Consider the following 27,891-nt stretch of genomic DNA (forward strand, 5'->3'; position numbering starts at 1 on the left):
TTTGATTGGATCCTGGTTAAAACTGTAAGGTGTTATCGGGCTACAAGCTTGGATGTAATGTAAAATTATCTTCCTCTGTGTATTAGTATCTGTGCTGTTTTATAATGTAACTTAAGCCTGTGGGACAGGCATGTAAGCCCTACATCCTTTTTATGACACTAACGTCACGCCTGCTGTAAACCAAGCACCAGAATGGAGATTTTTAAAAACCTTCCCCTATAAAAATGTATTATATATTAGACAGTCATATGAAATACTTAGGCTGTCTCTGCCTATGAAAGCATAAGCAAGTACTATTGAATACTGAGAAGATGTAAATATAGCGCAATGCCTGAAGTTGTGTGTACAAAGGAATGTAGTAAAAAAAAAATGAGAAACCCACTTAGGTGCGTGAATACCATCTGGAATTCTAGAGGAAGCAATATATTCTGATATATAGAACTGTAGTCAAGCCTACAACTACAAAACCAAATTTAAAAATTAGTGCAGCAGTTATTAATGCTTTAAGTACTGTTACTCTTGAAATCAATGCATTGCGGAAATTAATGGCTACAGCATTCTGTCATATGGGACCCTCTGGGGAAACATGACTAAAATTGTGGATCCATTCTGACCTTTATCTCTTTAATTTCTCAACTTACTAAGCAGTCACGTGTTTGAACTTCTGTAATTTTTTTCCCATGTTTGGACCATCGTATTATAAATTCTTTGCTCTAATAGAATTCATTAAAACGTCCTTTTTTCCCCTGGTGACTTTAGTCTTGTTTTGTAACAGCAGAAGTGTATCAGATCATGGCTAGTAGTCAGCCCCACATCCCTATTCAAGGGGAACTACACCTGGTCCTCCAACTGGAGTTCCCAACTATGAAGTGCTGTGATGATCAGTCACAGCCTTCATAGGCATGGCTCATCCCCTCTGAAGTCTCATTTGTCTCTCCTTCAGGTCAGCATATCTCCTTGCTGTAATCTGAAGTTCTTCCTGTTTGTACATGTGTTGGGTGTGGACAACATTTTTTTGTGGGCCTACTTTCTTCACCAGTGCATGCTTGTAGGACTATCCCCAAGGTTTGCCCTAAGCAACCCTCCCCACCCTTAGCTGTCTTTTCTCCATGCTGAAGAGTCCTAGCCGTTTTAGCCTTTCCTCATAGAGAAGTCGTCCCATCCACTTTATCATTTTCATCGTCCTTCTCTACCTTTTCTAATTCCACAATATCTTTTTTGAGATGCGGTGACCAGAATTGCACACAATATTTGAGGTATGGTCGCACCATGGGAAGATACAACGGCATTATAACGTCCTGATTTTTATTTTCCATTCCTTTCCTAATAATACTTAACATTTTATTTGCTTTCTTATCCGCCGTCGCACACTGAGCATTCGATTTCAACGTATCATCAACAATGACACCTAGATCCCTTTCCTGGTCGTTGACTCCTAATGTGGAACATTGCATTACATAGCTATAGTTCGGGTTCCTCTTTCCCACATGCATCACTTTGCACTTGCTCACATTAAACGTCATCTGCCATTTGGATGCCCAGTTTCCCAGTCTCGTAAGGTCCTCTTGTAATTTTTCACTGTCCTCTTGCATTTAACAACTTTGTGTCGTTAGCAAATTTAATTACCTCACTAGTTACTCCCATCTCTAGATCATTTATAAATATGTTTAAAAAGCAGCAGTTCCAGCACAGACCCCTTGGGAACCCCACTATCTACCCTTCTCCATTGAGAAGTACCATTTAACCCTACTGTTTTCTTTTAACCAGTTTTTAATCCACAATAGAACACTACCTCCTGTCCCCATGACTCTCCAATTTCATCTGGAGTCTTTCATGAGGAACTTTGTCAAATGCCTTTTGAAAATCCATATATACAATATCGACCGACTCACTTTTATTCACATGTTCATTCACCCCTTCAAAGAATGTGAATGAGATGATATCACAGGTGAGGATGTAAGAATGCCAGAGATGCTAGGTCATGTAAACTCATATAATGGTGCTATGGTATGCCATGCTATCAGAGACTCAGATAATGATAAGAGATCAGCCCTAAGAAACACACAAATTTTCAACCTTAGAGGTAAAAGGCATTAATTGTGAGAGATTCTGGCATAGAATATTTAGTACAAATATGAGCGCCAATGAGGGGCATAATAGAAAGGGACGTCCTCGTTTTGATTTGGATGTCCTCGCAAAACGTCCCATCCAGGGGTGGGGAAACCCATATTTTTGAAACAAGATGGATGTCCATCTTTCGTTTCGATAATATGGTCAGGGACGTCCAAATCCTGAAATTTGGTCGTCCTTAAAGATGGTCGTCCCTAGACTTGGTCTTTTCTGATTTTCTGTGATAATGGAAACCAAAGATGTCCATCTCAGAAACGACCAAATGCAAGCCATTTGGTCATGGGAGGAGCCAGCATTTGTAGTGCACTGGTCCCCCTGACATACCAGGACACCATAAATTGTTCCCAGGTACATAGCTCCCTTACCTTGTGTGCTGAGCCCCCCAAAATCCACCACCCCCAACTGTGCACCACTACCATAGCCCTTATGGGTGAAGGGTGGCTCCTAGATGTGACTACAGTGGGTTTGTGGTGGGTTTTGGAGGGCTCGCTGTTTCCTCCACAACGTAACAGGTAGGGAGGGGATGGGCCTGGGTCCGCCTGTCTGAAGTGCACTGCACCCACTAAAACTGCTCCAGGGACCTGCATACTGCTGTCACGGACCTGAGTATGACATTTGAGGCTGGCATAGAGGCTGGGAATCAATATTTTGAAAGATGTTTTTTGAGGGTGGGAAGGGGTTAGTGACCACTAGGGGGAGTAAGGGGAGGTCATCCCCGATTCTCTCCGATGGTCATCTGGTCATTTCGGGCACCTTTTTGTGCCTTGGTCATAAGAAATACACAACCAGGTAAAGTCGTCCAAGTGTTCGTCAGCGACGTCCTTGTTTCTTTCGATTATGGGTCGAGGACGTCCTAGTGTTAGGCATGCCCAAGTCCCGCCTCAGATACGCCCCCTTGAACTTTGGCCGTCCCTGCGACGGAAAGCAGTTGGGAACGTCCAAAATCGGCTTTCGATTATACCAATTTGGAGAACCCTGTGAGAAGGACGTCCAACTTCCGATTTTTGTCGAAAGATGGGCATCCCTTTCGTTCGAAAATGAGCCCAAAAATGATTTTGAAATCTTTTGGGGGAGGTTTACAGCCATCAGAGTTGGCTGACCATAATAAAGCCATGCATCCAATAGCATTTTGAGATGTAAAATCATAGCTTCAAGTTCTGTAAAAGCAATATCTAGCCCATTTTAGTGGACTAGATGCTGCTTTACCATGTGTTAATGCTTTGAAACCTGAGAATTCTGCAGTGCAGTTATCCATAATGCAAGGTCTGAAAACTGAATTTGTTTTTATGTATAAAACAGGATCTGTCCTCCAGCTTCCATTGCTGTCTCAACCCCCCTCCTTAACTACTCACTTAAAATTTCTCATTCATAAACCCTGTACCTTGATTAGATGTAAAAGTTCTTGCTGTTGGCACATGGCTGCGAACTGCCATCGTGGCCTGAGCCAATTAAACATAAAGCTATCTCCCTCAAGCATGGTCCTTGCCAATATTTCTAGTCCCATGCAGCCACACCCGCCTCCTCTTGGCACGGCCTGGCCTGTCTGACCTTGGTCCCCTTTCTACCCTAAGCAGCAAGAGTCTTCTGTTAGACCTTGGTCTGGAGAGGGATGGGGGATAAATGGGAAGCTTCTTAACATTAAACCTGGCTCTTATATAGGGAGGTATCATCCATGTTACCCTGGTTAGGGCTCTATTTTTTACCACATTTACAGGCTATGATGATACAGTAGCAGACATTGTGTATAAACCAGTTGGAATTCAGAACTGTTCTCGAGGCTCTCTATACATTCTTAACTTAGATCCAGTCCCATACCCTCCTCATCAGGACAACAAGTTTGCCATGTTCTACATAAACAGGTAGTTGGGATCACTTTGCCTCTGCTGGGAAGCCCTAAGAATTTGGAAACCTAGCAGCTGAATTTAGTGTCAACCTTCACGTACCACCCAGGTCAACAAAACTAGATAACATGTTCTCTATTGCAAGGTGAACACGCACAAAGGGACTCTCAACAGATACAGTTTAAAAGCTCTACCATCTACGGGCACATCCACCATAGACATTTGCCTCCCAAGACAATGCTCAATATGCTAGTTGCTGTTCCATTAATCTAAGTACATGCAGGCTGGCACTAGCCACTTTTGCCATCCAGTGGAATTAAGGCTGCCTTTATGCTTTAATTTCTTTTCCTCTCATCGCCAAAGTGCTTCAAAACATTTGGAGCAACTGGGTGTAAGTAATTCTCATTGTTCCTTATTGGCCATGACAAGTCTGGTTCCCACGGATCTTGAGTCTCTTAATATGCTACTAGGTAATCTCCCAGTGCAGTCTGTCCTCCACTGCCTGGAGATTGAGCGGACCTCCATCAGGCTTATTTTCGAAAAAGAAGGGTGCCCATCTTTGGACACAAATCGGGAGATGGGTGTCCTTCTCTCAGGGTTGCCCAAATTGGCATAATCGAAAGCCGATTTTGGGCGTCCCCAACTGCTTTCCGTCGCGGGGACGACCAAAGTTCCCTGGGGCGTCGGAGGCTTAGCGAAGGTGGGACTGGGGTGTGCCTAACAGAGCGTCCTCGAGCGATAATGGAAAAAAGAAGGGTGTCCCTGACGAGCCCTTGGGTGACTTTACTTGGTCCATTTTTTCTTACGACCAAGCCTCAAAAAGGTGCCCAAACTGACCAGATGACCACCGGAGGGAATCGGGGATTACCTCCCCTGACTCCCACAGTGGTCACTAACCCCCTCCCACCCCAAAAAAAACAACTTTAAAAACTTTTATTGCCAGCCTGAAATGTCATACTCAGGTCCATCGCAGCAATATGCAGGTCCTTGGGGGGGGGGGGAGGTACGTGTATGTCAGCGGAGGCATAGCGAAGGCGTGGATGTCCTTCTCCACCCCCCCACCCCCGGGACAGCCAAATTTCAAGGGAGTGGAGGAGTGGTCTAGTGGTTAGAGCACTGGTCTTGCAATCCAGAGGTGGCCAGTTCAAATCCCACTGCTGCTACTTGTGATCCAAAATCCAAATAAATAAAGGGGGTGTCAGAAACATAACAAAGGCATGGACGTCCTTCTCACAGAAACATCCAGGCATGGACGTCCTCACAGAAACTTCCACATTTTGGACGTCCTCAACTGCCGTCGCAGGGACGGAGGCATAGCAAAGGACATCCACCCATACTCTTTTAAAAAAAAAAAAAAAAGACATCCCTGACGAGCACTTGGCCGTTTTCACCTGGACTTGTATTTTTCTAAGGTTGTATATGGCAATTTATTTAAGATTGTAGACTGCTATTATACACGCAGCTTGTCTGCATGTATGAAGCCGTCTTTGGCATGTGCAGAGCAGCCATGCATAATGCTTGGCTGCTCTGCACTGGCTTCCCCTCCTTAGGAAGGAAATCATGTGCAAATGAGCTAACAGTGAGCAGCTCATTTGCATGCAATATCCTTCATGCATGCCTGTTCCTTTCCGAATTGCTAAGGGATCGGTAAGGGAAGGGCTTTTTTAGTACACTAAAGTGCCCCGTAGGGTGCCCGGTTGGTGTCCTGGCATGTCAGGCAGACCAGTGCACTACGAATGCTGACTCCTCCCACGACCAAATGAGTTGGATTTGGTCGTTTTTGAGATGGGCATCCTCAGTTTCCATTATGGCCGAAAACCGGGGACGACCACCTTCTAAGGTCTACCATCTCAACATTTATGTCAACCATCTCTAAGGTCGACCTAGATGTTGAGATTTGGGCGTCCCCGACTGTATTATCGAAACGAAAGATGGCCGTCCATCTTGTTTTGATAATACGGGTTTCCCCACCCCATCGCGAGGACGCCCTCAGGAACACCTGGGTGCCCCGTTCGATTATGCCCCTCTGTGTCATTGCCCATTCTAGAATCAGTAAAGCAAGTTCTCTTAGCTTCATGAAAACTTTCCATTAAAGTAGTACCAGGCTAAATGCATTGTTTCTCACTGTGGGTACATGCCCAAAATGAAGATCCAGTTTCATGTCCACCTGCAACATTCTTTTGCATCACTACATCTTTCAGGAGTAGGTCTCCAAATTATCTATGTGCAAAACCAATTGGAAGCAGTAGCAATATATCATTCTCTTGCTTTAGGGAAAATCTGTGCAGCCTGTCCAATAGTTGTCTGCTCTGAGATGCCTCTTGAACATGAAACCACCCATTTGAGGACCTCAATAAGATTCTAGCTAGGCTCATGGACAAACACTTTAAAACTCTGGCATCTGTGTCTATTCAACATCTTACATGGAAGACAGTTTTTTCTGATAGCTGCATGATGAATCTGTGACTTGCAAACATTGGTTCATTATCCTACATACACAGTTCATCCATAACAGAATTCTGCTTTGAACCCACCTCATATTCCTTCCAAAGATTTTCAGAATTGCACCTGAATCCATGATTCTTTGTACATCCCCATCCCCCGTCCCCATCTCTACCTTCACCCCCCACATCTCGCAGTTCTCAGGCATTGTCTTTCCTGCAAACCCTGGATTGTAGAAGAGCTCTCCTCTATCTCTATCTCCCAAAGAACATCCAAAAATCTTCACAGCTGTCACATTTCACCAAACAATTTGAGCATTCCTGCTTCCAAACACTAGCAAATTGGATTTCAGACTGCATTTCTCTGTTACATACTTTGTCCTCCCTCTTCCAGACCATATTGGCCAACATGAACTCCAAGTGAGATTATCCTCCATGCCAAATCTCGGAGCAGCCTCCATTCTAGATATTGCAAGGCTGTTTCATGGGCTATGCTGCATGTTTTCAGCAAATATTGCTTGGGCTACTCTTCAGCACAAAATGCAGCTTTTGGCTAAGCAGTCCTTTGCAACCTCTTTGCTTGATGAGAACTCATTAAATCCTTTTCATCTGCCCATCAGCTTACCATCATGCTACCAATGATATCACATAGTATCATCTCAAGGTAACCCTCAGCTTGGGATTCACCTAGAGTATGCCTACAGTCCCCTGCTGTCAAAAGAGAATGCTTGTTACAGATAAGCACTCACTCTCCCACTGCCCCTGCCAAAAAAGTATGCATATACACACACACAAAGGCATGATTCATTTTAGTTCACTTAGTTATAAACTGAAGGGGATGGAGCAGACCAAGGCAATATGGGAACCCTGCGCATTCTCAGTCACTTTCTGGCTTTTTTTAGCTAGAGTGATCACACAAGGCTCCGTCAGTGACATCACCCAAAGTGTTGCTGCATTCCCATGCTGTGTACGGAGAATCCTTGATTAGTCTGGCTGATTGGGTTACTTGAGGGTGGGAGAACCTGATTATTACATTCTTTTTTTAATGACTATTGATCTGATTTGAAATGTGCATTCTTCTCAAATTGTGCAGTGCTCCTTGAAAATCTAGTTTGTTGCCCACATTGTTCAGTATTTACCATCATAGTGAAGGGGGTTTCTAGCCTTAGAGTTTACAGATTGAGGAATTTGACACAGTAGTAGTATATGACTGGATCCAATGCAAAACCTTAGTGTTAAGGTGGTTAATGTAATCTGGGTTTTTTTGGCTGTCATTTGAGACCTTTTATTTTTACAGTTGCTGCTAACTTGCAGAAGATGATAGATGATCCTTTGACTTTCAAAACTTTGACTTTTAAACTGGTAAGTATCAATATATTGAAAAGTGTATGGAAGACGAGAATGGAATTTTTACAGAAAAACCTGAGTCCTATTTCATATAGCCTTTTTCATCTTTAGTAAGTACTTTCTGATCCAGTTTGCTTTATATAATAAAACATTTAATTTAGTGAGTATTCACAGTCCCAGGGTAGTTAGCAGGATTTTAACCAAGAGCTGTGGCCAAACTGGTCTGCCTTAGTGCTGCAAGAGTGATAATTCCGTTATGTCCCAAGGATCAGTCCAGACAAATGGGTTGTGACTATCCACTAGCAGATGGAGAACTCTAATGAGAGCTTAGCAACCAATCCAGTATTCTCTTTTTCCAGCAAGCAGTATAACATCTGCTGTGCACTGTGGTGACTTTGTGTGACTTCCTGTCCTGCTTGCAGGTTAGTTGAGTTTGGGGTTGAGAATATTCTGTGCCTCAGATGTAAACCTAGTTGTCTAGGTTGCTCCCTGCTCCCCAGTTGCCACTCTCTACCTCTTTATCTTGGTCTTCCCTTCTCTTTTTCTCCTGCCTCTTATCTTTAAAAAAAAAAAAAAAAGCCACTGAGGTTCTTTTTGAGATCGTTTGTGCTGTGAGAAGACTGTGGGGCTTCAGTGCCTTGGAGGTCATGAGACTGGCTGTTTTTTGTGAGTATATTTATTCTGAGCATATTAAGTCTCGTGCCTGCTGCGGAGGTAAGCTCTTACCTGAACGCTTTGCTTTATACCTGTGGACATGCTGCTTTTGCCTACTTTGTCAGTATTCCATCTCCAGGAGTTCAATCTGGCCATCTCTGATGGTGGTTTTGGCGGGCTCAGTGCCAACTGCTCCTGCACGCCACAAGCGTTTGGATGTGTCTGCTCAAGCAGATGCTTCCTTCAGGGCCACAGTTCTCGCTACAGGGATATCACAGTCCATCCCCTCTTAACGATTGTGTTTGTATATCCCATTTGTCTGGACTGATCCTTGGGACATAATGGAAAGAAAAATTAGTTAATGCCTGATAATTTTCATTCCTTTAGTCTCCAAAATTCAGTCTAGAGCCTGCCCTTCTGTGATGGTTTCAGTTTTTCCAGGTTCTATATAATTTTGGTTGTTTGTATTGTTCTGGTCCTATATTTCTAAGGCACCAGTTTTGCCCTTTATTTCATAGTTCTTTTTCTATGTAGAGGCTGGAGTTGGTTTTTTTTTTTTCTATGGAAGTCACACTTTTACTGCTTTGTTATCAAATTCTGGCTTGGTTGCTAAGTGCAGGAGATTGAGGCACAACTCAAGTTCTCTATCTCCACCTGCTGGTGGATAGTCACAACCCATTTGTCTGGACTGATCCTTTGGGACTAAAGGAAAGAAAATTATCAGGTAATTAATTTTTCTATGCAATCAATGAAATCCCAAGGTGTAGGAAGTGGGGAAAATTTTAAAAAGTCACAGTTCATTTTACAACCAAACAAGAATATAACCCAAGACCTTCCTAAATAATCTGTTATGTTCAAAGCTTTTTTTTTTTTTTTTTGGGGGGGGGGGGGGTGTTACACATGTTTGGAATCTGAAAACCAGAGGTTGCACATTCTGCTGTTTCAGGCATCAACTTCAATTTTGCCCTCCCCCTTTTCAATTTTTTGCCAGCTCTTTACTTTCACATTTTGAATTTCTAGCCCAATTGGAGTTAGCCCATATTGAGTATTGCACTCACAATTTTATACTTAGGACGCAACGTTGTGTGCAAGTTATAGAATAGTGCCAAGCAGCTGTAGAACTTAATTTAATCATTAGCTGCTAATTGGCATTAATCATTTGGCACTAATTAGCAGTTATGTGCATATCCACCGTTAGGATTCTAGAAATTAAGCAAGCAAAATCCATAGTGCGCAACTCTGAGGGAGCATGGATCTAGGAGAGACATGGTCAGGGTATGCCCAGTACTTACGTGCACCTGCTATAGAATACTAACAATTTTGTATGCCTAACTGACAGCTGTTAGGCATGGGCATTAATTCCAGCATTGAGCTGAATTAGTGGAGGAGTGGCCTGATGGTTAGTGTTGCAGGTTGCAGACCTGAGAAACTGGGTTCAATTCTCACTGCTGCCTGTTGGTCAGCAGTGGGCTGAGATCCTGCGCAACCAGCTCTGTGTGACCCTGGGCAAGTCACTTAACCCTCCATTGCCCCAGAAACAACAGTAGTACAATGAGCTACTTAGATTGTGAGCCCACTAGGGACAGTCCCAGTACCTGTAAAATGAAACTGTAAACAGTTTAGGTCTAAATGGTATATAAATACTTAAAATAAGGTCGCAAATACTTGGCAGAAACCCAAATAGTAGCAACATTCCAGACTATGGACTTTTCCTCCAGGAACTTGTCCAGAGCTTTAAACCCAGGTATGCTAACCCCTGTTACTATATCCTTTAGCAAAGAGTTCCAGAGTTTAACTATTCATTAAGTGAAAAAATATTTTCTTCCTATTGTAATAGGTTGCTGGGCGTTGCTCAGCCTCTAGGGCTATCCGCCCTTCTCAGCAGCCTTTATCATACAAGTCTTGTTCAATAAGGAAACAAACAAAAAAAACACATCAGGATCAAATACAAACTTTTCCCTTTTATTGTTCTCTCATTCAGCTTGGGAGAACTCAGCCCAGGCTTCAGCCGCTGGTTCCCCTTTTCGGATTCCTGGGGCGGAGCGGCTCCAAAAGAAAGAAACTCTAATTCAGTCCCACCCGGGCTTGTATTAACCCAGGCACCATACAGCCTGGGTTCAAAAAAAAACACCCAAAAAACAAAAACAGCTCAGGACACCTTGGTTTTTATAAATCCACCGTTCAGGTAACCAAGCTCTCAAAACAGCACTATACTTGGCTCTTTAAATCCACAGTTCAGGTAGCCAAGCTCTCTCAGAATGGCAATATACCTTGGCTTTTTTAAATCCAGAGTTCAGGTAGCCAAGCGCTCAAAACAGCACTATACCTTGGCTTTATAAATCCACAGTTCAGGTAACCAAGCTCTCAAAAACAGCAATATAACTTGGCTCTTTAAATCCACAGTTCAGGTAGCCAAGCGCTCAAAACAGCACCATACCTTGGCTTTTCAAGTCCACAGTTCCTCTGGCTTTGCGCGGGCTCAAAGCCTGGGGTCCCACCCGCTTGGTCAGACTTTTACTTACTCTTCTGACCTCCTCCCGCTTGACCCCTTTTTCTCTGGCCCGTTTAGCCAGGGACTGTCCTACCTCTGTGTGTTTCTCTGGGCCAGGGCTGATATATCCATGGGCTCCTCCAGGGTTTGCTCTGGTACTGTCAGCTCCATGGGCCAAGGCCCAAACTCCTCTTTCTCCTTCCCAGGAGCCCAGTCCATACTCTCCTCGCCCCACCCTCTCCCCAGCTGCTCCTCATTTTCCTCATTAACCCTTTCGGGCTTTTTCTCTTCTTTTTCCCACCTGTTCCACCTCTCCTTCCCCCAGGTTGGAGAATTAGCATTACTCCTTCTCCTGCAGCCCCCTTCTGGTGGCTCTTGTGAATGCACTCTGGTTTGTCTCTCTTTTCCCCAAGGTGGCTGCTGGGATTTGTAGTTCCTGACCCTAAGTTGGCTCTTGGGGACAAGCGGCCGGTAAGGGAGAGACTCCTCTGGGGCTTTTGGGGGTTTGTAGGATCTGGTTCCCTTCGTTTCTCCCAGGTTCCTATGGTTTTCCACATTTCCTTTACACTATTTGTTTTAAGTGTTTCCATGTAACTTCCTTGAGTGTCCCTTAGTCTTTGTACTTTTTGAAAGAGTAAACAATCAATTCACTTCTACTCGTTCTACAACACTCGGGATTTTGTAGACATCAATCTTATCTCCCCTCAGCCTTCTTTTCCAAGCTGAAGCGCCCTAACCTCTTTAGCCTTGCCTCATACAAAAGGAGTTCCATCCCCTTTATCATTTTGGTCTCTCTTCTTTGAACCTTTTTTAATTCCGCTATATATTTTTTGAGATACAGCAACTCAAGACCAGCACTGCTACGAGATTAACAAACATTAAAAATTGCTTCCAACTGGATTATACTCCTTCCATAACAGCATGCAGATAACTTCCTCAATTGTGACAGAAGGGACATCACTGGTAACATTTACTGCAGCTAAAAAGTAAACACATCATATTAGAGAGTTTTTGCTAATATTTCAACTCCAGTGTTACACATATTGTCAAACATCCTAGAGTTGGAGTATACACGTGTCTGTATTGGAGTTGAAATATTAGCACAAACTGTCTAGTGTGATGTGTTTACGTTTTGCCTACAATATTTGTTGCTGATAAGCTTGTTAACTTAAGAACAGTTTTTCTGCAATGTTACCTGCACTGGTATACCAAGTTCTGGAGCAGCTCCATCATAAAACTTGATGTTGGGTTGGGCAGCAAAGAACAACTTAATTGCTGCAGTACACACAGTATGTCCATCACTTAAATGGATATCTTTTTAATTGATTAGAGACTTATGTGAGGTCTAGCATCTCGCTACATGAAAAGAATGAATATGAGTTCTTTGAATGCAGTACTATAACTTCAAAGAACCAATCTTGACATTATGGTCCTTATATTAGAAACATCCCCACATGTAAATAGCAGCATTTGCGTGTGTAGAATCCAGACCTGTAAAAGCTACCATTTACATGATGGGATCCATGCCATGGAGGAGTGGTAAGGGTGGGCCAACAAGACAGACTTCTATTCACCATTTATAAGGGGAGTACACACATTGGTATTATACCTGGCCCTGAGGCACACAAGTGGCGCTGAAAAAAGCAGATGTGAAGGCTGAGGCTAGCACAGACACAGGATTCAAACCTCTCCCGACCCACCTCACCTCCCAAGGTAATATTGAGATTGACATGGGGGAAGCCACTGCTTGATCTGGGATTAGTAGTGTGGAATGGTGCTACTGTTTGGGTTTCTGCTAGGTACTTGTGACCTGGATTGGCCACTGCTGGAAGCAGGATACTGGGCTAGGTGGGCCATTGGTGTGACCCAGTATGGCTGTTGTTATGTTAAGGCCCCCACCTCAGTCCAGTCCCCACCCTTGCCATGGGTTCCTGATGTCTAGTAGAAGAAGGAATAATACTCTCTTGACCTTTATGGTATGTATATAAGGGTATTATGCTCTTATTTTGCGGCCTGCCCCTAGTGATACCATGGGATTATCTCAAGGGTTATGGGCCATTTTTGAACCCAGGTCCTTCAGAGCAGGAGCATGTGGGCATCATACCTTCTCAACACCTAGGGTTCCAGTAAGGAGAAGGGGTGCCTGTTAGAGGCCAACTGAATTCTGGTTTGTTTGGTACCAGAACTGACCCCATATATTTGGCCTCGGTTTGGTGTTGGCTGAAACTGAAACTTTGGCTTGTCCCTGTCCCCAGAGGAGCCGTGTCCATCCCTCTGTCTTTCCCTTCTTCCCTGAACAGGAAGAGCTATCCCTTTTTCCCCTCTCTCCCCCCGCCCCCAATGCTTACCTTAAACCCTGGTGGTTTAGTGGTTTAACTGGCAGGATCGATCCCCAGTCACTTCTACCCCTGCCATTTCTGCTCTCAAAATGACTGCTGAGACCTTAGCAGCCATTTTGATGGCAGACATGATGGGGATAGGAGCAACTGGGGATCCCTCCTGTCCCGGTTAGGCCACTAGACCAGGTTTTAAGGAAGGTCTGGGAGGAGAGCTCGGTTATGGGCAGGAGAAAGGAGGGGGTGTTCAGGGTAATGGGGCCAGGGCAGTTTATGCTTGGGTTTTGACTGAAACAGAGCAGCCAAGTATCAGCCATAGATTTGGTTTTGGCTGAAACTGAAAAAACGGTTTTGATCGGCCTCTAGTGTTAATGCCAGTATTTTGCGGAGGAATCAGGGACAACTGTGAACGTAGAAGCAGCATTTCCAAAAGGCTGCTCCCACATACTAGTGGGGGGGGGGGGGGGGGGGTGGAGAGGGAAGGTTGCATGTGCAGCATTTTGAAATCTCCTTTCCCAAGGGATATAAATGTATTTTACAAGACGCTCTGCATTTGGAATTGTAATGAGTTGTGATAGGCAATGATAAATCCATTTTAATCGGTGGAGGGGTGGTGGTGAATATCGGTTTTATTAAAAAGGCTGGTTATGATTATTGGTTTTTATATAATGGGTTTATTTGGGTTTCAAGAAACTGTCAAGACATACAAATGTTTTGGCTAACGTTGTGACTTAATTTTATTTATTTATGTTATTTATAACAGTATTTATAACCTACAATTTTCCAAAATGAATTGGCTCAATGTGGCTTACAAAGTACAGTGAATATATTTTGTTAACATTAGAAGTGTTATGTCGGTGAGAATAGATGTGCGTTGAGGGCGTGAGCTGGTAGTCTTTTAGTTTGGTTGGTGGGTACTGTGGTTTGTGAAAAATGTTTTGAAGAGGTAGGTTTTAAGATGTTTGTGAAACATCAAGTAGTGGTTCATGCTTCTCAGACCTCTGGGAAGGAAGTTCCACCATTTGGTACTTACATAAAAGAATTTGGATGAGTGGACTGACTTGTATATGAGTTTCTTACAGTTTGAGTAGTGCAGGGTTGTGGTGGCAATATGGTTAGATGATGTAGTTTGGGGCTGTGCCAAAGAGGATTTTGTAGACCATGGTGCAGAGTTTGAACATCAATCGTGCCCTAATGGGGGGAGCCAGTGTATGGTCTGCAATAGTGAGCCTTCTCTGTCAAATCATGAGCATCTGAAGGTTAGCCTGGCTGCTTAGTTCTGCACAGTTTGTTTATTAGTCCCTTGCAGCCCACAAAGATTCCGTTGCAGTAATCTGTGTGGGTGTGTACCATTTCTCCAAGGACAAGCAGGCTGATTATTCTTACATATGGGTCGTCGGCCCAGGAACCGGATTTTTGCCATAGCAAAAACAAAAACGTTTTGCTAGAGTCTTCTGGCGCGTGTGTGTGGACCGACTTTCCGCCTGCCGCGCGAGTGCGTACCTCAGTTCTCTTTTTTTCCGAGATGAGGTGCGACAGGTTCCGCCTGTGCTCCTCGTTCAGGCCCAGGATAAGAGTCATCTTTTTTCATGTTTTTTGCTGGTTTAAAAAAAAAAAATAAGAGTTAGGATTCCTTTTAGTTTCCCTTAGTTAACACTGGTTTCTCCTTCTTTTTGTGCCCCTTTTTCTTGGCACACTTGAGTCCTTTGATTTCATCGGAGCCGTTTTTCCTTCCATGTCATCAAGGACACCCAGCGGCTTCAAACCTTGTACTCAGTGCAACTGGACCATCTCAGGTACTGATTACCATTCCTGGTGTATCCAGTGCCTTGGTCCCGACGACAGTCCAACTGCTTGTATTCTGTGTCTTCGTATGAAAAAGCGGAACCAAGTAGCTTGAGAAGCCCAATGCGAGAAAGTTTTTGGACCTCGGTCCAGGCCTTCGATGTCGGCATCGACATTGGTACCAAAGTCGTCATCATCGAGGGACGCATCAACGTCAGGAGCAGAGGTAATGGCTGCTGAGAGTCCAAGACACGCTGGGAGTAGTGATGCATCGAGTGGGTCTCCACCTGTCTTGAGGCCTCCTGCTATGCAGGCCCATGGGATCGACCATCGTTGGACCTGACCCCGAGGAGACATGAGGATTCCACGTCATCCTCATCGGAACCGAGGAGTCTCGTGATGGGCATCGAGCGAAGGCAGAGCTCCGGGGCGTCGAACAATTCAGCACCCGAGAAGTGTCTGCGCCGAGAGGATCGCTCCCTCCTCCATACAGGAGGTGCCGATGTGGCGACCTCTCAGCAGCCCGGTACCTGCACCTGAGCCTCAGCAGATTCTGCCACCATCTGATCCACCATAGTGGTGGACTCCGCCCTCAAAAGAGCCAAGAGTACTAGAGACTATGCCTCAGCGCCCCCAGGCAGAGAAGCTAGAACCTTGGATTCTTTTGGGAGGAAGATGTATCAGGCCGCTATGCTCGCGGCCCGTATCCAGTCCTACCAGCTCTTCACGAGCGTACACTTGCGGAACACGGTGAGACAGCTGTCTAGCTTGGTCAATGCCCTTCCTCTGGAGCAGGCTGAGCCTTTTCGCCAGGTGGTCAAGCAGCAGAAGAGAAGGCGTGTCATAAATTCCTGGCCAGGGGCACTTATGTCTCTTTTGATGTGGCATCCAGAATTGCTGCTCAAGGTATAGTGATGTGCAGACTCTCATGGCTCCGTGTTTCTGACCTGGATCATTCGGTCCAGCAGCGGATGGTGGATGTACCTTGCTGGGGGGGGAGACAATGTTTTTGGTGAAAAAGTAGAGGATCTTGTTGACCAGATTAAGAAGCATAATGATGCTATGGATTCTCTCTCCCGTCGGGTGCCTTCTGCTACAACCTCCTCATCTAGGAGGTATTTTTGGGGGAAGAGGAGTGCTCCCTATTCCTATGCTAGGCGTAGGTACACTTCAGCTTCTCGACAGCCTAGTCAGGCTCAACTCCTGCACTCTCGTTCTCATCAACAGCGTGCACCTAAGACCCCTGCTGCTTCCCAGCAAAAGCAAGGGACGAGCTTTTGACTGGCTCCAGTTAAGCATAGCCACAGTAAAAGTGTCTGCACCAGACAACTTGTCGGTTGGAGGGAGGTTAATGTTTTTTCACCAGAGGTGGCCTCTCATAACCTCTGACCGGTGGGTTCTTCAAATAGTCCAGTTAGGATACACCCTCAATCTGGAATCCAAACCTCCAAATTGCCCACCGGGAGCTCATTCTTACAGCTCCCAGCACAGGCAGGTACTTGCCGAGGAACTCCACCCTTCTAAAGGCCCATGCGGTCGAACCCGTTCCACCAGGGGAAGAAGGGCTGGGATTCTATTCTATTTCCTTGTGCACACATCTCGATACTCCCAGCTCACAGGAAGTATCTTCGATTTTGGCTGGGAACACAGCACTTTCAGTACCGTGTACTGCCCTTTGGCCCAGTGTCTGCGCCCAGAGTATTTACAAAGTGTCTAGCGGTGGTTGCAGTGTCGCTACGCAGAGTAGGGAGTGCATGTGTTTCCTTATCTCGACAATTGGCTGGTGAGGAGCACCTCTAAGGAGGGTGCTCTGGAGTCCATGCGGATGACTATTCAGGTGCTAGAGCTACTGGGGTTTGTAATAAATTACTCCAAGTCCCATTTCACTCCTGTCCAAAAATTGGAGTTCATTGGAGCACTGCTGGACACGAAGACAGCTTGGGCTTATCTTCCCGAGACAAGGGCAGACAACCTCCTCTCCCTGGTATCCATAGTTCAAGCATCTCAGCAGATCACAGCTTGGCAGATGTTGAGACTCCTGGGGCACATGGCCTCCACAGTTCATGTAACACCCATGGCATGTCTACATACGAGATCAGCTCAATGGACCCTAGCTTCCCAGTGGTATCAAGCTGTGGGGGATCTAGAGGATGTGATCCAACTGTCCACCAACTTTCGGGATTCCCTTCAGTGGTGGACAGTCCGATCCAATTTGACCATGCGATGTCCATTCCAAATTCCTCAGCCACAAAAAGTGCTGACGACTGATGCATCCCTCCTGGGGTGGGGAGCTCATGTAGATGGGCTTTAAACTCAGGGAGCCTGGTCCTTTCAGGAAAAAGGTCTTCAGGTCAACTTCCTGGAATTGCGAGCAATCTGGAATGCTCTGAAGGCTTTCAGAGATCGGCTGTCCAACCAAATTATGTTGATTCAAACAGACAATTAGGGTGCGATGTACTACACCAACAAGCACCGAATCTCACCCACTGTGTCAGGAAGCCATCAAGATGTGGCTTGGGGCATGCCGTCACGGCATGTTTCACCAAGCCACTTATGTGACCTGATCCTCTCCTTCTTCTCCGAAGCACCTTTTCTCTTCAATTGATCTGTGTGCGAGAAGACAATCAAGGAGCCATCAGGGTTTCAGCAAAAACAGGAACTCTTCTTCTTGGCTCCAGGCTCTCTCCAATGTATTTTAGTGATAACCAGCCTCTCTTCACTCATTGATTCTGACAGCCAGATTCAATGACTGACTTGCGGTTTCAGTTTCCATGGGTTAGGGGTGTTATGAGCTCTTCTCTGGATGAGAAACGAAAAATACTCCGATTTCAGCTTTATCGCTGCTCTAGCACTTCCCGGGAGTGTCGGTGTAGGCGCCTGTCCTGAAGTCTCCTTCTCTGCACATATCCAGCAGATAGCCAAGACCTGTCGCTTCTTCCTCTATAACATTAGCAAAATTCACCCTTTCCTCTCTGAGCACACCACCCGAACTCTCATCCACTCTTTCATTACCTCTCGCCTTGACTACTGCAACCTACTCCTCAGTGGCCTCCCACTTAGCCATCTATCCCCCCTTCAGCCCATTCAGAACTCTGCTGCACGTCTTATCTTCCGCCTGGACCGATATACTCATATCACCCCTCTCCTCAAGTCACTTCACTGGCTTCCGATCAGGTACCGCATACAGTTCAAGCTTCTCCTACAAACCTACAAATGCACTCGATCTGCAGCCCCTCCTTACCTCTCTACCCTCATCTCCCCTTACGTTCCTACCCGTAACCTCCGCTCTCAAGACAAATCCCTCCTTTCAGTACCCTTCTCCACCACTGCCAACTCCAGGCTCCGCCCTTTCTGCCTCGCCTCACCTCATGCGTGGAACAAACTCCCTGAGCCCATACGCCAAGCCCCCATCCCTGCCCATCTTCAAATCACTGCTCAAAGCCCACCTCTTCAATGTCGCCTTCGGCACCTAACCACCACACTTCTACTCAAGAAATCTAGACTACACCAACTTGACATTTTGTCCTTTAGATTGTAAGCTCCTCTGAGCAGAGACCGTCCTTCTTTGTTAAATTGTACAGCGCTGCGTAACCCTAGTAGCGCTCTAGAAATGTTAAGTAGTAGTAGTAAGTCGTCCTTGTCTGGTTCAGAAAACTGAACATTTTTCTGTCAAGTTTTTTTGTTTGTGTTAATTGAGTCCCAAGTCATTTAATCACATCGACATTTTCTTATAATACGTAGAAGTTTTGTGTTTGGGTTTTTTTTTTTACTTTAATAAGCCGATTTTTTAACATAGCTTTCAAAGAACTCCCAAATAATACCAAACATGCATCAATATAAAAAAAAGGTATGCTAACACACCCAGATCTAAAACAGAACGTGCTACCCCAAATCCCCCAACACCCCCCACCCACCCACCCACCGAGTCTTCTTGATTAATTGATCTGTTCTAAATAAGTCTGTAATAATCCCCATGCTTGCTTAAGAGAGTCCAGCTTGTTTGACTTCACAGCTGTTAGTTTTTTTTCCATTAGCATCAAATATGTTTTTGCTGTGATCTAGTGAATTTCATTGCATATCAAACTCATTACAATTCCTCATATTGAAACATAACATTCCTTAAATATCCTAATATTCAAATGTTTCCTAAACTATTTATAATTAGTAATAGAATTCAATTCAACTTCTAGTACATTAGACACTGAGCCTGCCTACTTACATTTTGAACTTACTTTTGATTTGCCATCTGTGAAAGAGTTGGTGTCATTCATGATCGAAGAGTACACTTAGGTGCTTAAAATTTCAGGTGCCACATCAAATAGACCTGCCCTATTTCATGGGGCTTAAATGCCACACAACTTTAAATATTATTTGAAATTCCACTGGCAACTAGTGTATCCTAGAAAGTAAAGGAGTTGCCTCATACCATACTTTCTTAAATATGGTCATACATGCTGCAATATTTTGAATCCTTTGCAATTCTCTTAAGCTACTGTAGTAATCCTGAACCACTGGTTGAAAAATCCCTCAGTTGATGTACCACCTTTAATTTATCCAGGCTTTCCTCACTACTTTAAAGTCCAGTGTTAAGACTTTAATTTGTCAAGGTTTTTACCTCCAAATCAACCACCTCAATTACTGATTTGAATACTCAGTATGTGATGCCCCCGGTAGTTCTCTAGAACTAACCCACAAGATCTTGGTTTTAGCTGCATTAATTTTTACAAAATTTACCATCCATAAATAGTCTGCGCTGTTGTATCATTTCTATGTTCTTCTTCAGAGGTCTGAAAAATTGAACATCAGCATACAGATAACCTTAATTTTCCAAAGGTGTTTTTTTTACGATTGCAGATTTTCAAACTGTGTGTGAAACACGGGGAAACTTTGTATTTGAAAGTGAGTTTTTGCTTTTGTGTGTTTGAGAAATGTTAACTTTGCATCTGGGTAGCTAATAAGAACATATGCATTGCCATACTGGGACAGACCAAAGCTCCATCAAGCCCAGTATCCTGTTTCCAACAGTGGTCAAACACAAGTACCTGGCAAGATCCCAGAACAGCAAAACAGATTTTAATGCTGTTTATCCTAGAATATGCAGTGGATTTTTCCAAGTCCATCTTAATAATGGCTTATAGACTTTCTTTTAGGAAATTGTCCAAACCTTTTTTTAACCCCTGATAAGCTAACTGCTTTTACCACATTCTCTGGCAACAAATTCCAGAGTTTAATTACTTGTTGAGCGAAGAAATATTTTCTCCAATTTGTTTTACATTTACTACTTTGTAGCTTCTTTGTGTGCCCCCTAGTCCTAGTATTTTTGGAAAGAGTGAACAAGCAATTAACATCTACCTGTTCTACTCCACTCAATATTTTATAAACCTGTATCGTATCTCTCCTCAGTCATCTCTTCTCCAAGCTGAAGAGCCCTAGCTGCTTTAGCCTTTCCTCATAGGGAAGTCGCCACATTCCATTCTGTGAGGGGCTTACATGTATATGAAACTTAGTCCCTTGTATTAAAGAGAACTTGAATTTGTGCGTATGTTGGTTGTAGTGATGTGTGGATGTGTATACAAAATACTGTTTGTGTGTCCTTGACCATTTCCATCTCTGTGCTTTTTTTTACATACGTATGTAAACTTTCCACTGCTGGTCAATTTACGCATACATGTTGCTTGTAGGTTGTTGTTTTTTTTCCCTATACTTCTGTTTTCTCTTTCCTTGCTTTTTGTAACTGACTAGCTGCTTGTGTTTAGTTTCAAAATCTTGATGGTTGTTTTGCTGAAAGGGTGGTTTAGTGCTTACTTATAAATAACAGGGTCATGCATGGAAATTGTCATCAACTTGATTCCAAAGCACTTCATTCAAACACTGCCTAGAATGATAAACTATAGCCTAGTGGTATGATATTAGTTGTCTTGAGTAACGACTTTTGCTTCATTTGAGGCTACAGAAAGATTGTAGAAAATAATCCATAGCAGATAAATATTTCAACAAGAAATTATACATATTTGTATTAATTTAATTTAGATGTCTTGCTGTGATGGATCGGAGATACCAGATGAGGCCAAATTGATTGGGTTTGCTCAGTTGAGTATCAGCTGATGTTTATCATTGAACTACTCCAGAATTCAAATTGAAGAGGCCAGCTCAAAAGATAAGGTGGATAAATGCACCAAATACTCTGTTCTTCATTCCCTAGCAATTGTCACAACAAGCAAAACCCACAGCTACTGCACTGCTGCTACAAGAAAACTTCTCAATACTCTTATCAATCAATTTGAATAACATAAGATAAAGAATGGAACAAATGAACTTGTTGGCTGTTTGTATTGCTTACTAAAGGAATTTTTTTAGCAGAAATATCTTCCTTATAAAGTTTTCTCTATTTGAATTGCATCTTTAATAATATTGTTTCTTTTATGTCCTCTTTAGTAATGTACTTCTGAAAATCAAGATTTGTTAACTGAACTTGGATTCTGCAAAGTTTATTTTCTTAACTTTCAACATCCTATTTAGGACAACTGGTTACATTTTGATAAACTATTTGCAAGTAGTTGCCCGTTATACAAAGTTTCCAGGTATTAGTATCCTCTAAGTTTGGGTATGACAAAGGGTAGGAAGTTCAATTTGGTTCAAGTAGGGAGGAAATGAACAAATGATCATCTGATTGTGTAGGGTATGGGAGGTGCCTTGCAGATTTCACATGCTAAGAATGTGCCTAAGACTGCTTACTTATTAATTTATGATTTTTGTGCAATCAATAAATAGAGCAAAAGCATTTGACCTACAAATGTTGTCCTGCTTTGGAGTGTCTACAAGCTAGAGTACAATAGGATGTTGCCATTAAGCGACTGCTTTCTGCACCCATATTAATTTGGCTGGTCCTTAAATTGCAGGTTTATTGTACAAAGGGAATAAATTCAAAACTAATACTTGAATATATGAAAAATAATACGGTTGAACTGAAGGAGATAATAGGGCTTTGTGCAATTAAGTTTTAAAAGATAGAAATATTGACTAGTCTCGCTTACCCTGCAAATAGATATTATGAAAATTTATGAATATTTAGGATTTCCAGCGCCGGGAATACATTCTCCAGAAGAGATTTAACTGTACCATTATTTACTTACCTAAACCTAACTAAATGGCAGCTCTTCAATGTACGTAAAACAGGAAACATTAAGAAAAATAACTTAATTTGCATACAACTTGATGTAATTTCATTCCATTCTACTGTTTACACAAACATTACTCAGATGATTTTAAAGGTCAAAGGAAAATAAAGCATATTGCACAACTAATGCTAGTTTGTGGTTCATATATTATGCAGTGTATATTGGTCTGTTACTTTTTGGGAGATGTTAAAAATATTTGTCTTATTGCGTGATAAAAATAGAGCACGTATTGAGGCTGTTTGACTGTTCATATCTTTATTCATGTATGTATGTTGACACATGCACAGCCACACACAGTGAGAGCAGAAACTGCGTTGATGTGACTGGGAGCCTAGGCCCCGCTATATAAAGTTTCCCAAACTTATCTACTCCATATTCTGTTTTCACAGGGCAATTCCCAGTCACTCCTGCGCATCTGCTGCTGTAATGAGAAATGACACTGGCCTCAGGTCTTCTAGTGCTATTTTGACTTAAAGCCATTCTGTGAAATAGTGCCATTTTCTTTTTTGGCATCTTCAAGCTAGAAATGATTAGGGTTTGTTCTTGCCCTATGAAGGTTGATGGAATAAGATGCTTGGGCGAGGTTAAGGCATTTGGGGGTAAAGAGTGGTAGAAAGCCCAGAGGGGTTTTGACACCCCCTTATATGTAGATATTTTCCACAATTTCCCCAGATTTCCAAACTCCCTAAATACCCACTCACCTAGATTGTAGAATTACCCTTCAAGTGTACACTTTTCCAAAATCATAAAACATTATCCTTGTTTTCTCTTAGATTTTAATCTAGAATCACGAGTGCATTGTTCTCATTATAGAAGGCTTTCTAAGAAATAGGGTTAAGTGAACTAAAAATGAAGGAAACGAGTATATAACCATTCTCCAATATTATAGAACTTTATGATTCAAAGAACTTAGATTTAACAGACAACTGTTCCATGTTTAAAAAGGTGTTGAAGGTATGATGGTTTGGTTTAATTTGATAGGAATTATATGAATGTGGATTGTAGTTATTGTCTTTAGTATGTTTACTGGATTTGTTTGTTCTATTTGTAGGGACCCTGAGTATGTATGTGATTTTATGTTTGCTGACCATTTTTGATTCATTTTTTATATGTACTCTGTTATGAACATTTTATAAAACAGTGAACTGTAAAATTGATATTTACGTGTCTATATTAGTAATAGAAGACAGTATGTATTGATAATCTCAATTACCTTACATAAACGGGACCGACCCATTGTCGGATAAGTAAAAAGTCAGATAATATGGAAATCACTGCATAAACCCCTCAATGTGTAAACAAAGGCATAGCATAGAGTTCCTGATTTTCAAAAATTGTTCTAAAACAAAGATTTTTAATAGAAATAAATGTGATGTCACGGGGGGGGGGGGGGGGGGTTATCGGATATTCCATATGGTCGGAATAGTGAAGATCGGATAATTGAGACTATACTGTATACTTATTCTCCTAAAATAGGAGCCATACTATTTTGATAGACTTTTGGGGGGTCTTTTAAAAACTCAAAATCTTGTTTTGCAATAAATGTATTCTTTCATGCTGTTTAATTTTTAAAGAACTGTATTAGAAATTTTGATTTATTGTGCACTTAAACTCCATTAAATGATTAGTTTTATGGTGAGCTAAATTCTAGTTACCTTGTATATAACTGCATGTTGAAGTATAAAGTGCAGTTTCTATTTTATTACAAAATCTTATATTTTATTATTTATATTTTGTACAGAATTGTTACTTTCCATAATTAGCAATTCAGCAAATTGAAGGTTGAAAATTATTTTACAAGGCTAAAATTAAAGGTCCCTGTTTGCTAAGGTGCTCTAGCGTTTTTAGCTCGTATTAAAAATTAGCGCATGCTAATGCTAGACACACCCATAGGAATATATGGGTGTCTGTAGTGTTAGCGTGTGCTAAAAACACTAGCGTGCCTACAGCACTGCTTAATAAATGGGGCTCAAACATTTAATAGCCTCTTAATGATTTCAGCATGTGTGGCTTGTAGTTTGGTGTCTTTTTGTGCATAGATCCATGTCCCTCTATGGATCCTTGAAGATTTCAGGGGATTTGACAAATCAAACATACTATTGAAAATAAAATATAGATGTTAAATTGTTTAGCTGATTATATTTAGAGGCCATGGGGAGGTGTTCATAGATTCTAAAAGTTGAAAACTCTTAACTTAGTGCATTTGGTTGGAGAGGTATAATGTGCAATTTTTAAATAATTAATAATTCTCATCCATAATTGGAGGAGAGCATAAGGTAAACAATGAGTCAAACCAAAGTTCATTGAGTCTGGCAACCTGTCTCCAACAGTGGCCATTCCAGGTCAAGTACCCAGCAGATCCCAAAAGGTAGATCTATTTCTTATAGCCTATTTCTAGGGATAGGCATTGGCTCTCCCTAGTTTACCCTTTTATTACTTTTGTATATAGTCCCCCCCTCCCAGGAATTTATCCAGATATCTTTGGAACAATGTGTGGAAAAGGCAGTGGCGTAGCAAGGGGGGGGGGGCGGAGGGGGTGGTCTGCCCCGGGTGTCAGCACAAGGGGGGTGCTCTGCCGCTCCCATTGCTTCCAGGCACCCCCCCCCACACCCAAAATCCGCCGCCCCCCATGGGCGCCTCGTAGAACCCTCCTCCTCCTTCCTTCCCACCCTCGGCAGCCCTCCTCCTCCTCTCCGTCCCCCCTCCGTATCATAACCTTTTACTTCCCGTAGTGGCAGCGACGTCAGTTACTTACGAAGAAGGCTGCAGGCTCCCCTCCGGCTTCAGCTTCTCCCTTCGCTCTTCACACGGTGAGTGTCCCGCCTTCGTGATGACACATTTCCTGTTTCCGCGAAGGCGAGACACTCACTGTGTGAAGAGCGAAGGGAGAAGCTGAAGCTGGAGGGGAGCCTGCAGTGCCTTCTTTGTAACAGAACTGACGCCGCTGCCACCATGGGAAGTAAAAGGTTATGATACGGGGGGGGGGGGGTGCAGAGAGGAGGAGGAGGAGGGCTGCCGTGGGTGGGAAGGAAGGAACGGAGAGGGCAGGGGAGAGAGGGGAATGCTGGACATGGATGGGAGGGGAGAGCAGGGGGAGAGAACAGATTGCTGGACATGGAGGAGAGAAGGGGAGGGCATGGGTGAGAGAAGGGGAGGGCATGGGGGAGAGAAGAGGTCGCTGGAGGGGAAGGCATGGAGGAGAGAAGAGATCGCTGGAGGGGAGGGCAGGGGAGGAGAATTGCTGGACGTGGGTGGATGGATGGAGGGGAGGGCAGGAAGGAACGGAGAGGAGGGCTGTGGGGTAGCTGAGGGAGGGGAGGGAGAATCACTGGACATGGATGGGAGGGGAGGGCATGGGGAGAGAAGAGATCACTGGAGGGGAGGGCAGGGGAGAGGAGAATTGGTGGATGGATGGAGGGGGCAGGGGAGAGAGGAAATTTGCTGGATATGGATGGATGGAGGAGAGGGCAGAGGAGAGGAGAATTGCTGGACATGGATGAATGAATGGGGGCAGGGGAGAGAGGAAATTTGAAGGATATGGGTGGATGGAGGAGAGGGCAGAGGAGAGGAGAATTGCTGGACATGGATGAATGAATGGGGGCAGGGGAGAGAGGAAATTTGAAGGATATGGGTGGATGGAGGAGACGGCAGGAGAGAATGGAGAGTTCCTGGATATAGATGGAGAATTGCTTGATATGGGTGGATGGAGGAGAGTGCAGGGGAGAATGGAGAGTTGTTGGACATGGATGGAGGGGAGGAAAGTCAGGAAGGAAATGCACATGGATGGAAGAGAGGAGAAATGTTGGACAAGGATGGAGGGAAGGAAAGACAAAGGAAGGAGATGCACATGGAGAGAAGGCAGATCATAGATGGAAGGGGCAGGGAGAGAGGGCAGATTTTGGATGGAGGGGACAGGAAGAGGGCAGACACTGGATGGCAGGGAGAGAGAGAGAAGGCAGATGCTGGATGGAAGGAAGACAGTGAAAAGAAGATGAGTAAAGCAGAAACCAGAGACAACAAACTGCAAGTAAAATATATTTTTTTATTTTTTTTGCTTTAGGATAAAATAGTATTGTAGCTGTGTTAATAAATAGAACATGGAAATAAGGTAATCTTTATTGGACTAATTTTAATATATTTTGACTAACTTTTGGAGAACAAAACCCCCTTCCTCAGGCCAGGATAGGATATTGTAAAATCACTATACTGTACTGATCTGAACTGAGGAAGGAGGTTTTGGTCTCTGAAAGCTAAATGTATTAGTCCAATAAAATAGTGGTATTTTATTTTCTGTTTCTGTGGTGTTGCATTGTATGCTCAGTCTGGCCTCTTGGGGGTTCAGTTTAATTTTTGTCTAAATAGAAAGTTTGATTACTTATTCTATAGTGGTTTAGGGTTTATCTGTGTTTGTGAAAAAGACACGGCTTTCAGTTGGCATTGACTGTGCAGGATCGACGATCTGTACTATTCTGTCTGGTTGTGTTTTACATTAGGCGAATTGATGTTCTAGTGCTCACTGTAGTGTTTAAGATGCTTTCCTTTTCCTTATGTGACTCGTAGAAATTACTGCTTATGGTATGGTAAAATTGTTCTACAGATCCTGAGTGTTTTGTATTCTCGGTATGCCTAGTACTGGATTTTGGAGGGGGGTGTTAAAAAATGACCGGCCCCGGGTGTCAACTACCCTAGCTACGCCACTCGGAAAAGGATCTAGATTTGGATAATTTGCTAAAAGTCTATAAGCTATTAAGATGGACTTGGTAAAATCCACTACTTATTTGTAGGATAAGCTGCATAAAATCTGTTTTATTGTAGAGTTTTTTTTCTTCTTTTGCGATCTTGCCAGGTACTTTGTGACTTGGATTGGCCATTGTGGAAACAGGATACCAGACTTGATGGACGTTATTTTATTATGTTATTTTCCAGCAACAGATTCCACCATTTGAAAACAAGTTGTATTAAATCTTTTTTTCATGCAACCACATTTAGTCTCTTGGTTGTTTAATTGAATGTTGTGTTTTTGAAGGGATGAACTAATCCCTATTTAATCTGTTCTACCCCACTCATTTTATAAACCTCTGTTGTATCTGCTTACTTGTCTTTTCTCCAAGCTCAAGAGCCCTAACCTCTTTAACTGTTCTTCATAGGAAAGTAATTCCATCCCTTTTATGATTTTGGTCACCCTTGTCTAGTTCTATATTTTTTTTTAGATGGAGTGGCCAGACCTGCAAACGGTACTCGACGTACAGTCAATAGATAGACATAGGAAAGAAGATAATGATTTTCTCAGTGTTGCTTTACATTCCTTTTTAAAGAGAATGTTAATTAGATTTTTTGGCAGGTTTTACACCATCAAAATTTCTAATAAATTGGTAAGGCAAGACTTTTTTTGGTAAAGCCATGCTGACTCATTCTCACTAGGCCATATCTATATGGCCAATGTCTTTGTTTTCTAGAAAGCTTTTCACCGTTTTGCCAGAACCAACATCAGGCTCAGACTACTTTCATGGATCACTCCTGATCCCTTCCTAAACTCTAGAATTACATAGACTAAATTTTTAAGGTTGGGTTGGCCAATTACTATTTCCTTCTGGATCACGTTGTGCCTACCTCCTGTCTTCTCCAGCCAATCAGTGTTCATGGCAAGTTCTTTGGCCCTCCTTAATCCTGTCCGAGCATCCACCTTTA

At 43.2% G+C, this 27,891-nt stretch overlaps 1 protein-coding gene across 1 annotated transcript in view; it reads left to right on the forward strand.

Moving 5' to 3' along the window:
• Window positions 1-23,448, forward strand: part of STK39 (serine/threonine kinase 39) — a 479,134-nt gene extending 455,686 nt beyond the window's left edge. The window contains exons 17-18 of the mRNA XM_030209520.1: window positions 7,710-7,774; window positions 21,056-23,448. Of these exons, the coding sequence (XP_030065380.1) occupies window positions 7,710-7,774; window positions 21,056-21,130 (140 nt within the window). The 3' untranslated portion in view covers window positions 21,131-23,448. The remainder of the gene's footprint in view (window positions 1-7,709; window positions 7,775-21,055) is intronic.
• The last annotated feature ends 4,443 nt before the right edge of the window (window positions 23,449-27,891 follow it).

Source organism: Microcaecilia unicolor, chromosome 7, assembly GCF_901765095.1.
Source record: "Microcaecilia unicolor chromosome 7, aMicUni1.1, whole genome shotgun sequence".
Taxonomy (NCBI): Eukaryota; Metazoa; Chordata; class Amphibia; order Gymnophiona; family Siphonopidae; genus Microcaecilia; species Microcaecilia unicolor.